The sequence below is a fragment of the Ischnura elegans genome, chromosome 12, assembly GCF_921293095.1.
Source record: "Ischnura elegans chromosome 12, ioIscEleg1.1, whole genome shotgun sequence".
Lineage (NCBI taxonomy): Eukaryota > Metazoa > Arthropoda > Insecta > Odonata > Coenagrionidae > Ischnura > Ischnura elegans.
The window spans coordinates 84,680,878-84,694,149 of NC_060257.1; the positions used below are offsets into that span (position 1 = coordinate 84,680,878).

The 13,272-nt window shown below is 40.9% G+C and overlaps 1 protein-coding gene across 1 annotated transcript in view; it reads right to left on the reverse strand.

Annotated features, from left to right (window-relative positions):
• Positions 1-2,480: 2,480 nt before the first annotated feature.
• The window catches only part of LOC124168743 (barH-like 1 homeobox protein), a 125,680-nt gene continuing 114,888 nt past the window's right edge, over positions 2,481-13,272 (reverse strand). Inside the window, exon 3 of the mRNA XM_046547011.1 lies at positions 2,481-3,105. Coding sequence (XP_046402967.1) covers positions 2,481-3,105 — 625 coding nt within the window. The remainder of the gene's footprint in view (positions 3,106-13,272) is intronic.

Here is a 13,272-nt window from a genome sequence, read left to right on the forward strand (position 1 = left end):
ATGAAGTTTCCCGAGATGTTGAACACCTGGTAATTTCGTGAAACGGCATCCCAATATTCCGATTTCACTATAGTCTTTGTCTGAGGTTTATTCCGGCTTTCTTCAAGATTGGTTGACTTACGGTCACTGTAACTATGTTTAATTAGTAATTTGATTACTATACTCACTTGTATGTTACTGGAGTAATCGGATTCTTAAAAGGCGTTGTTTTATTACCCAGGCGAATATGTGCATCTGGAGATCTTTTTAACCGTTTATAATGGGAATATCTCAATTAAATCCATATTCATATCATCAGACCTAATTAAATAGGTCCAAAATATTTTGGAAGTCCAGAGAAAAACAAACATTGATTTCCTTCTTGAAATTTGAAGTGGAAAGCGCAATGATAACTCAAGCATAGAGTGAGCATCTCAAAAAATGGTGTTTTCCCCGATATTTTCGATAAAAAACACCGTTGCGGAAGTGGTAAGCTGAGAAGCCATCAAATACTTGACCTTGGGGAGGGCATTCGACCTGGGTTTGGCTGGAAGGAGATTGTGCTGCCCTCATCGGTCTCTAGAACAGTTGAACCATGCTCTGCAAACCATGATCTACTTCAAAAACAAATAGTTATCAAGAATATCGATAATAGAGAATCGATAAGGCATCAATGCACAACAGAAGAGTAACCTCGACGTTTAACGAAACAATTATAAATTTTCAAACCGCCCCTTCCTTCAGCACTTAATCAACAGTTTTTAATGCCAAGGAATACTGACCACTGTAACTAGCTAGTTACTTCGGGCACGTAATAAGGGTATATTCAGAAAGGACAAAAGGCGTTGCAAGTCTATCATTAAAAAACCTACTCTCCATGTTTGGAATTTATGAATCTTGATTGCTCTTAAGTGAAGATCCACGATCGTGATCATAGATGTTTCAGTAACAGAAATTTCTTTCACTTAAAACAGACCATTTTTAAAATTTCATACAGTCTGTTCAGTAAAAAGGAATCAGTTAATACCAGGAGTTATAACTATGGAGGGACTTTAGTTGAAGTTTTGCTGTCTAGATGGGAATGCATAACACAGGTAATTATAATTTCATGGTTACAGTAATTTTTGATTGAAATTCCAATCAAGTTTACACTTTTGCTATGTCGGCAGAGATAAAACTTTACTTTAAATTACTTGAAATAGACCATTTCTTAAAGTACTGGGAAAATTATACCTAACTGAGGAAAGGTGATAGTTTGAAAATTTGCTTTCTAGAAAAGAACGCTTATCATAGGTTGGTTAATAAAATTTTTTCATTGGAAAGTTAATCATTTCTAAACTTTAGCTTCGTTGGCTGAAATAAAATTACCCACTGGCAAAACCTAGAACAAAATTAAGGGCGGAGGAAAATTATTTAACGAAATTTTAAGCCTGGATAGCTGATACCAGTAGGAGCCAAAATTAGTTATAATATTTAGGTCGAAAACGCACCATTTTTAAACCGCAGAAACTTTTAGCCAAGCGCATTGATTGGCAGCGAGTTTGCGCTGTTTTCGGATGCTCTAGACAACGAATGACTTCGAATAGTTTGCCTACCGGGGATCGCGATGTATCCTAGGCATCCGGCCGATTACCATAAACAAAAAAAATACAGTAGATTCCGTTTAATCGGTCCACCGGTTACTTGGGGCGGCCGCTTAACTGGGGCAGTCCTTGAAGAACAGAACCAAATAGAGGAATATCCCAGAGTATTCTCCGCTTAATTGGGATAGATTATTCTCTTATTTTTCACAAATTTTCCTATTCTTGCCCTATTTTGAAAGCTCTTGTTGTTATATTATCCGCAAGAGGATAGAATTTATCTTTATTAGGACTTTGCAAAAGACATTCATTCAGCGTCGCCCGAGGCCGTGAAAAATATTTTTAACTAAATTGTTATAATTCTTAAAAATGATAAGAAATTAAATAAACTCGCCTATTTATCAATCAAATTAATAGTTTAATAAACTTATGCTGCATTATAAACATTCTTTAGTCTTCTTTCTAACATTTCAACGTTTGTTTCTGCCCATATACAGGATAGTTTTATAGCCTAATTGTGGCAGCCGCTTAGTTGGGGCAAAGTGCACAAGAGTCTCACATATGTCTCAATTAACCAGAATCTACTGTACTATAAACCAAAATTTGGCTTTCTAGATAGCAAAATCTCAAGCAACCACCTTTCTTTATTTATAATTGCCATTATTTAAACTGATTCCTTTTTCCTGGATAAAACTTCGTGACGGATTTTTCCTCCACCCTGTATATTCTCGGTCAAACTCCTTTTGTCCCCTCTGCAAGTCTACCATGTGCCGCTTAGATTTACCACTCCAGCTTTAATATCCCTACGGAGGAAGCACCACCCGTCACGCAATAGAGGAGAACAACACAGTAGCTGTAGCAGGAGCGCCACCACAAGTCCAGACCGCCCCGGGAGGAGCACATCGTGAGGGCCTCCGATAATCACGCCCTGCCCCCGGCCAGGCCGGACGGAGATGCCGGGGACCGGTGGCATGGGGGCGGAGATTCCGAGCCCCGCCTCCCGTCCATGATCGGAGGCGGAGGAGGTCCAGAGGGGGGAGGTGGGGGCGACGGCGTGGAGTCCCGCCCCCCAGAAGGGGAGGCCACCGGGGGCAGCGTCCGTCCGAGATGCTGCAGGTAGTAGCCGGAGAGGGCGGAGAGCGGAGCCGCGGATGCGGAGGCGGCGGAGGACGCAGCGGCGAGCGCCGAGAGGCCGGAGGAGGCGGCCAAAGGTCCCCCGGGGGCGGCAGTGGACGGCGGGGGCGGCGGGGGCGGGGGGTAGAGGCGGTAGGGCAGGGGCTTCTGCAGGGTGACGGCCGCCACGGCCGCCACCTGGCGGTAGTAGAGGTCGACGGCGGGGGAGGAGGAGGAGGAGGAGGGGGCGTGGTAGGGCCAGGCGGCGGCGTAAGCCCCCGGGGGCGGAGGGGGCGGGGGGTGGTGGTGGTGGTGGTGGGGCGGGGGCGGCGGCGGCGGGTGGGAAGTGCCATACATCCTCTGGAAGGCCACGTAGTTGCCCGCCTCGGCCAACAGCTCAAGTCCCACTGCGGTCTGCCGCTTCCACTTGGTCCTGTCGGCAATCGAGAAGAAATTATTATTATTACTATTGTAAAAGTTACAAGTTGGCTTTTTTGCCAGATGGTAACAGTTTACATAAAATAAAGACATTAAAAATATAGTAAATGAAAAATACATCATAAGTTTCCTGGATATCAGACAATTACTTGTATCACTTATTTTTTATCAGAGCGCGACCCGGGTTTCATAGAATTATCATCATCTATAAAAAGACTTTTATTGAAAGCCAGGACAGTATTCCTGTATCTCTACTCATCTTTTTCCCCTATTCTGGCGTCCGTTTTAAAATTAATCAAGTAACTAGGTAACAATAATAAGACAAACAAATCATAATTTGCGCCTGAAGATAATGATAATTCATTGAAACCCGGGTCGCGCTCTGTAAAAATAAGTGGTATGAGTAATTGTCTGTTTTCCAGGAATACTTATAATGGAATACCACAAGTAAAGCAAGAGGTAGTGAAGTGAAAGTGAATTTTGAAAAATATATCACCAAAATGAAACTATATACTGAATAATTAACCCGTTCCACTTCGATTTTTTTCCGAATATCGCGCTCCTATTCTCCCTATTCTATTTTTCTGTGGTTTTCTTTTAAATGGTAGGTAGTTAAATGAAATTTTGTGATTCGTATTCAACGAAGAATCGTGAAATAAAATGTGATTATTAAACATGGAGAACATAGCTATCGCTCCTCGAATAAAATCATTTTAATCCTTCCAATGCATCATGTTTCATGTAATATGAAATATTTATATATATACCATGAATGTTTTGACATTGTTAAGCTTTCAAAGTAATTATATTGTTCCTCTAAATAGTGCTAAAATTATGAAAATCCGAAGACGAGATGCACTCGTCGTTGCGCGGTTTGGCATCGAAGTTCATGACGGGCTAGACTCTCATCACTACAGCGCAAGGGATTAAAATACAATGATGTTAATGTTCCAATAAAAAACCTTTACACCTCTTGAAAATCTTTATGTTATTAGGGTAGGGCTTAAACAGTTCTGCAGGGAGTTTATTCCATCCAGTAATCGTCCTGTTGAGGTACGAGAATTTTTTTACGTTAGTCTTTTGTGGCCGGAATTCCATCTTGTATTGGCGATCGTTCCTACCAATATGGCTGGGTTATTCAATCTTCTTCCGTAGTTCTCCGCATGCCTTTTCCCCCTTAAGCGATAAATTAGCAAGCGTATGGGATCCGGTGCAGATAGAATTTATCCGCGAACTTAACAAAATGCAAAGGAAGGCTGCGCGTTTCGTCAAAAACTGGTTTCTTTGCATTTTAATACCGGTGATTATATAAAAAACGTAATTATTCGATCTATGTTGCTTACCTCGACGATTTTAGGCATGACTGGTGGATAATTGGCTGAAAAAAACATTTAAATCACGACATTTATCGCTGAAATAGCGTTTAAAAAAAAAGGACGTGTGTTGCGGGTTGCCTACGCTAAACGTAAATGGCCCTGGTGCAACCGTAGGATGTCAACCTACAGGAACAAAATTTTTTCTCAGTTAATTTGTTACCTCGGGCTACATTTGAGATATGTCGAACTTTGAATTTCGAAAAAAGTTGAATTTCGAATGATGACCGCCCCTAACGTACGAGCTTGGGCGAAGTTAAGAAGAAGTTTATATTGTGACGGCCAGCATTCCTGCCAGGGGCTTAGGGGATAAGGAACACCCCTCAGTCATTCTGTAGCCCGTAAGTGTTATTTAGAATTTGTTTAAATTAGCTTCTGAAAAAGGTTTTAAGTGCTACGTAAGACTTATGACGTAAAATTTACGTAAAACCTTCGTTTAAGTGTTTTCATTGTACTTGAATGTACAGGTTTCGAAATTTTTTCAAACAAATTATCATTTAAGTTGGGGGGCCAAGCTTCGCATACCCCCCTAAAACTCCGCCAATACGTAAGTAATTGTTAACGTATGAATACTTGAACGATTTCTATGGACCGGAACGGAACCTTTAAGAATGCAAGAACCTAATTGAAACAAGTTTTATTGTTCTCTTCCAGTTTGTTTTAAATTGACAATTTTTAAGTCATTAAATGCTTACCATAAGAACTTATTAACATTTCTGGATCTTGAATAGCATTTTTGTGATATTTGTATAAAACTCCAGCTCTTTTTATTTTGGAATGGCGACTATTTTTAAGCAATAGGTATAAGCTGCGACACATTTTGAAATATTCATGAAAATTACGCATGCTTATGCCTCATTCACATTACGATTGTTCCATCGATTGTCGTAACTATCGTGCATTCACTCGACGGTTGTTAAAACCTGTGCTGCCCTCTAGGGCTGATATCTATAGTGAACGGGAAATTGACGGTTAGCAAAGCTGTTGAGGTATGCAAGGACAAGATATTACTGTGTTCAACGTGTATTTGCCGAATAATTTTTCTTCCGCCTATATCCTTCATTTCTACGAAAAATCCATGAAAAAAATTGAGCTTCGCGAGCTTTTCGTCTTTTTCTTGTCGCTTCCTCTTCCGGTCTCCCAGCGCCTATCCATCGTAAATTGGCAACGTTCGGAACTACGTCAACTATTGTCAGGAGATGCATTCACACGGCTAGTTCGGCCAACTATCGTTGGGACGATCGCTCGGACAATCGTAATGTGAACCAGGCATTAGAGACGCGTTAAAAGCCTTCGCAACAGCTTTAAATCCACGGCAACGTCCTGTTATACGGCACCTCGGCCCACGCGACAAATCTCTCTGCTCCAACCCCTATCGCTCCAGTTCCCCTTGCCTCCCTACCAATGCTCCATTATCTCTAAGCGTCCATTCTCGCTTTCCTTCCCGATTCTCGCCAACTGCGCCGACGCGCCACCGCGCGCACACCAACTGTCAGACAAGCGACTGCAACCTCCCGCAACACTCCCCCCACCCCTCCTACGAGGAGAAAAAGGACGCCTCGCGGCGCCAGCGCGTCGACGTAGAAGGCGTCGCATCTCCCCTTTTCCGACAATGGAGAATGCCTCTTCTCTCTCGACCTCTACGCTGAGGGCATGAGCGTACCCAGCGAGGGGCAGCTGCCCACCCCCCTAGAAGCAAAAATTGCAAAAGTCTTTAGGAAAAATCAGTCATCATCATCATCACTGGTCAACAATCCTTGGATTGGTTTGACGCAGCTCTCCACTCAGTTCTCCTATCAGCTAATCTTTTCACACCTACGTATTTCTTCTCTTTCACATCTCTCTTTACTTGTTCCATATATTTTGTTCGAGGTCTTCCTTTTCCATTCTTGCCTTCCACCTGTCCTTCGACGATTGTCTTCATCAGGCCATCATGTACTGAATTGAAACGAAAGTATTCAACAAATTTTCTTTAAACGCACGAAAAATTATATGAATTACCGTGAGATATTTAACTAAAATAAAACTATTTCTTTTTAGGAAAAATTGATTTTTTGAGGCGTAACTTTGTGAAAGCGATTCGTTATTAAAATCATGTATAACGAAAAAGTGGTTGAGCTGAAATACAAAAAAATATCAAAGGGACAAAGTACAAAATTACGCAACATTTAAAAAAATTGGCGTAGGTAACTTGAGTTACCCCGCACAGTCACGGAGAGGTTAAGAAGATAAACTGATCGATAGGTAACAACTCCGACCAACTTTCTTCCTCTCGGGGACCACGTAAGGACCTTACGTCGTAAGGTGCATGGATAATGGAAAAAATTCCAGATTAGGCATGGAGGTCGCCGACAACGGTTTGAGAAAGAGCAGAACACAGCTTCGGCCCCTTATCCACTCGTCACCTCTGACCCCCGGCCCTGAATAACCTCTCATCTTACAGGGGCGAAAGCGTGCGTTGCGTTGCTATGAGCTACCGAACTGGAAAGGGTGCGAGTTATACGCAGTGTAGACACATTCCATTTGAATAATCTCTATCTTAAAAAGAAGTCGAAAATATTTGCAGAATGAAATAAGTAATTGATTAAGAAATGAATAGGTCAGATGGAAATTTTATACAGCAAAAATGAACATCAATTAATTGGAAACTAATAAAATTGTAGACATTCATTTTTTATCTAATTAGACAATGTTATTTGTAGTATAATACAAATATGAAATTCGCCATTAAGTTATCATTTGGCTTTACCGGGAGTCGAACGCGGATCTCCCATATGCCAATCAGATATGCTACCAATTATACCACCTTCTTCAAAGGCGAATATAAAGGTCTGGTTACACTCTGCGGCCTGTCTGTTTGCGTGAATGATATTTGTGGACCGGAACGGAACACGTGCGAATGCATGAACCAAATTAGAGCAGGTGGTATTTTCAGTTCATGCATTCACACCAGTTGGGTGGTTACACGGTGCATTTTCGTGTTAATTTATGCATTCATAAATGTAGATATTAACTTTCATGGGTTAATGTATCCTGTAACCAAGCCTTAAGACTGGGTATGCTGGTAGAATATTTGACCCGTAGTCGAGATATTCGAGTTCGAATACCGGCTAAACCAATTGATTCTTTCATTGTGAAAATGTCATCCTTGTTGTACGTTACATTACACCGTGCGGGTGACTGCATACAAATTCATTTGTTTCATGCAATGATAATTGCTAATTTTAATACCACTGTCTTGTATTCTATATATCGATTACCAAAAAAATAATAATTTATGCTTGATGATAGTATAACAGACTTGTACACTCTACAAAGATCACATGTTAAAACTAACACAGTGTCGATGGTGAAAGAGCCAAGAGTGTTTAAAAAGAAATGTGCATGCATCATAATTCATATCTGCAACAAATATTTAAGAATTATTAGCTACGTTCTTACGACTGATGCTGCGATGAAAATAGTGGGTGAAAAAGTTAGCGTGAAATTAGGATTAAATAGCGGGTTGCATTGTTAAGCATAAATCTATAGCATCGAGGCTATTGTTATGCTCCTCCCTCACACTTATGTTTCAGCTCCAAGCCTTGCTACAATTCGAATCAAACACTTAACTGCCTTAGCTTTATCTTCCGACCCAATGCTCAACTCATCAACTCAAGCTTAATAATATAGGGAACAACTAACAGTGACTTATGTACTACAGTTCATTCGGAATTTAGCCCTTTACTGCTATCCTTCTTCCTGGGGTACACCCGAGAAATACGGAGGTATTTTTATAAAATGTAGCAACTAGGGAATAAAACAAATCAAAGCTATTTTATTACATATCCGTATGCGGTTTTTTTTAAATTGATGAATATAAACTGGATAATATTGACGAAATATGTTTGCGTTTACTGAAATGAGTTATACCAATGTAATAAGCTATAGCAAATTAAATAATGGACTACGTAAGAGCCGATATATCGGCCCGACGCACTTTTCGCCCGAGCGGCAGAAGCCGATATACCGGCCCGCAGCACTGAAAGGGAATAATGCATTCAATGCAACGGCACGAAGAGCTAATCCATTTAGTAATAGAGAAGAGAGTCCATTTCCAGGAATCTTAGGCCGGTTGCATAGCCCCAGGATATAGCCCATGTGGTAGTACATAGCTCAGAAAGAATCTCTCTAATGTTATTTTTAAATATGAACTTTTGAGGCTTAGTTCATTCATAAAAAAACATATGTGCCGGCGTTTCGAATAAGTATTTTCCATTTTCAAGACAATTTACGAAAATATGAGAGGTACAATGCACACGAAATTGATTATGTATTAAAAATTAATTTTTCCGTGGAAAAATATCCGATAAATCGTTCAAAAACAAGACTCAAAATTTTAAAACTAATGGAGATAGTTTTTGTGACGCATCTTTAGTTAGTCGTTCAGTTTGTTTATTGGTTGCTATCTAACAATTTTATATTTATATTTTCATTCAATGAAAGTGGTGACTTAGGTGATTTAAGCACAATATATTGCTGCCTTATTAATCAAAATTGATCAATTTAATGTTAACAATATATTTTTCTCACACCATGAACGTTTTTAGAAAATAAAAATATAAAAATTATGAATGTAAAATTGTAACATAGCACCTGATAAACAAACTAAGCATCTTCATATAAGGTATGTAACATTAATTTTAATATCTGTTTTTTTTTAATTTTTTTACCTATTTCTTAAAATGTTTTATTGGCATTTTTTGTTGGTAAAATTAAATTTTATATCGACCACTTTTGCATCTATTATAACTCTCATATTTTCATTTGATAAGCCTTTAAAATGGAAAATAAATTTCCAAAACGAAATGTTTTTTTTTGTAATTGACCAAGAGTTCACATAAATAGAATATAATATATAGATGCACTGAATAGTAGAGGCCTTCATGTTGTAGAAATCCATCTTACTGATTTGTGAATGAAAAACTTTGCTGTTTCTACAATTTGGAACTTTATTTTCCTGACTAGTTTCGATACACTGTATCATATTAGGCTATTCGATACACTGTACCATATATGGCTAGTCCTATGAATATGATACAGTGTATGGAAACTAGTCATGAAAATAAAGTTCCAAATTGTAGAAACAGCAAAGTTTTTCATTCACAAATCAGTATAATATATAGAATAAAGAAAGTTAAATAGAATCAATAAACACGCAGAGGTCCCTGGGAACGGAATGAGTTACTTCTTCCGGGATGAAACCCCCCTGAAAAACCCTCAATGGGGCTAGGGGCTGCAGCTGTTCTTATCTTCAAGACTTCACGCTAATCACTCTATCCTCCTTCATTTGTTCCGCGAAAGGAGAAAAGTTTGCTTGGGAAATGACGCCGTTGTACAGGACGTGGATGAAGTGGCCCCATAATTGCTTAATGTTCTTTCCGCGGTGAGATATCCTTTATGTTACCACCTCACGTGAGGTCCTGGAGAGCGGCTTAACTGCTTCAATCGAGGCTTCTTTGATGGAAGTTACTGCCGAATCGATAATGAAAACCAAATGGTCGCATAATGAGGGAGGATCAAGGTGGTATACTGGTGAATAGTAGAAAATATGGTTGTGGAAACTCTACCAATGGCACTGCATATATAAGCTCTAATTACATCCCACAGAGGGCTGATTTCTGTTGTCACTTCGGTCACATTTTAATCGGTTTTCAAAAATGTCCGCGGCGCGGTGATGAGTGCAATGCGATTCACTTTTTTTTTCAATATTTTGCGGTATAATGTTTGCCTTTGCGAGGTGTAGCATTGTAAAGTAATGAATTTGATAGATCACAATCACCATGCATATAAATTTTGGTTTTAAGTTTTAAAAACGAGGAATCTTGAAATTATATTTCCCCCAGAAACAGCTCTGGGTTGAAAAGGGGTAATTGTGCGTACCAATAGTAGCACTGCCTTGGGTAGGAGACTGGAAATAAAACCAACTCGTTCCTTACGAAGTACTAAATAGTGCTAAATAGGATTGCATATCATCCGCATTGACTTTCGGCATTACTTCCGATGCGATAAACTCCCCCTACTGTCTTGTTGCTAGGGAGCTAATTATCACCCTCGGAAGCCACTTCCTTAGTGGCGGTCAAATGCGCCGCAATCACGACCCCTACTCCTCACTCCAGGTGCCACTAATGGGTGGCAAACGCCCCCAAATTAATTGCGCCGCCTACATTAACCCGACGAGATGGACGTGGACTCATTCTCTCCTTTCCAACACTCACACACTTGGCCAATCAATCAGGGGCGGCGCGGGACCCCTCCGACAAATAGTCAGGGGCCTCTTCCACGCCGCAAAACACTTCCGCCTCTCCGACCACCCTTGGCTTCAATCCGACCGCACGCTTCCTCACTTCCTGCAACCCCTATCTGTACCTGCTGCCAGGCACTCCAAAGCTGAAACCACCTCGTCCCCCTTCCCAAACGCAATGGGGGAGAAGCTTGACTCAACCCCTGGCCAGGGGGATAGGGGCCGAATAATCCGCGAAATTGTCGGTGGCGACGAAGTTAGGTCCTCGACTGTAAAGCAAGGGATCGCGGATTCGACTCCGTACACGTTTGATTGTTGAATCAACTCCAAGGTAACAGGCCAATAGCTGCTGTTTACGGTGGAATGGAAATAAATAAATGAGCAAAAATCTCTTTTCCCATCACATAATAGAGATTTACTTGAGTTATTCTTCCCGTCCTAAATTTATTTACGTTGATAATCGCCTTAGATTGTAGGTCATAAAGAATTAAATTCAAAAATTTTGACCAACATTTTGGTATATATTCATGCCTTCATCAGGGATTTTTTTGCAATGATACGATTTGTTAATTCGAATGAACATATTAAATATATAATGAATAAATATTTTACATTTATTGCATAATTATAATTTATTTATTATTAATATAATATATTTATTTATTATGTATAAATAAATAACATTTATTTATTCGTAATTTATTTATTTATAAACGAATCATATTCATAAAAAAAAGTCCTGATGAAGGCATAAGTATGTCGAAACTTAGGACAAAATTTTGCATGGCATTCTTAAAGATTTACACTGCAAGACACTAATGAAGTAATTTCACTGTCAGAGTAGGAAAAATAAGTGAATGGGAGGAATTGGCTCTTGCATTCTCATTACAAATTGATTTTTGGTGCAAGACGGACGACGTGATTTGGAAATGTTACTCTTTGCTAATGTTTGTGATAACTAAACGTGCGAGTGCGATGTCCACGGCAAGGATAGGACCCTGACCCTGGAAAGGAACTGTCCATGGGCGGTGTGGGGTTATTGAAGGCCCTCGGCTGGGCCCCAATTCCAAAGATTATTGCTTGAAAAAATTGATTATGAATGGGGTAGAAATAATATTCTCCATCTTTCAATTATAATTAATGGTTGTAACAATGGCGTATCTAGGAATATGATTTGGGGGGACTAGGGGCCTAGGGGTTAGCCCCCAACTCCCAGGTCACAGGGACCCAGGAAAATTTTTGAAAAATGACATGCCTGGAAATACATTTAAAATCATTTTGACACCTAAATTTAACTTTTAGCATATGCAGTTATTATGCGTCATAACTAGAAGGTAGTTTTAAATAATTTTTTATTCTCTAAGGCTTTGGGGGGAGGGGATTTATCTATCCCCTCGTCCCCCCCCCACAGTTACGCCACTGGGTTGTAATATCAATTTTTTTCTATTTACAGCGTCGTATCCATTTGTTTATTTCTCCTTCGAAAGATGAATGAATATTTTATTTTAGATGATGGAGAGAAAGTGAATATTCAAGGGTGGGGTGAACCTATTTCCTTTCTCCAACACATCACCATCTGACGTATACATCGCAGGGCGAAAAGCGTGACTTCAGTTCTTCTTCCTTCCCATCAACAGCGCCATCCTCACCTCGCTCAAACCGATTCATGCACACATGCGTTGTCCACGCTGCCTATTTTACTCAAATTACGTTCACCTTTTCAACCCCCACCTCTCCTGACCGTTTCCTGCCCTTATAAACCCCTCGTCCTGGCCTTTCCGTCCAATCAGGACACGCGCCGCTGTTTCGTATCGCCACCACTAGAGCGCTCGCTTCCACTTCCTCCTCTCTCTCTCTCTCCGCGCCAATTTCCTCTTCCCAGCGACGAGTCAAATGGGACATCCAACAGCGGTGGGATCGCGTGCTCCGGCTCAATTTGACATCGCTGCAGATGTGCGTGCTACTATCTACCCCCATCCCAATCCTGCCCTTCCCCTGCCCCACAACTCTTTATAGAGCCGCTTCTGTGGAGAGACACTCCTCTCTTCCTTCTTCCTCTCTATCTCACAGACAGCCCACGTGCAAAGTGATCGCGGGTGCACCTCCCAGTTGAGTGGGCTCCACGCCAGGGACTACCACAGACACAAGCACACCCCCGAATGAGCGGTTTACCAGAAATCCGTGCCGTAGTGCTTGTTTGGGTGATTGTATTGAGTGCTTATGAGTGTGATTGTGGCCGAACTTGGCATCCTTAAGCAGAGTCCCTACAGCTCCGCAAAGGAGGACAAGTTACAACCCAGATTACCTTAGCGAGGTCACTACAGCCCCGCAAAGGATACTTCTGGGTAGTGTGTATGGTCTGTGGTGGTCCCTGGCGTGGAAGTAACATTTCCGTAAACCACCACAGAAGTGTGTGTGCGTAATAACCTGCCATCCTTAGTAGAGACCATCCATCTGTACGGAGGGTCCCAGGTTACAACCCAAGGTCACCTTGGCGAGGTTCGAC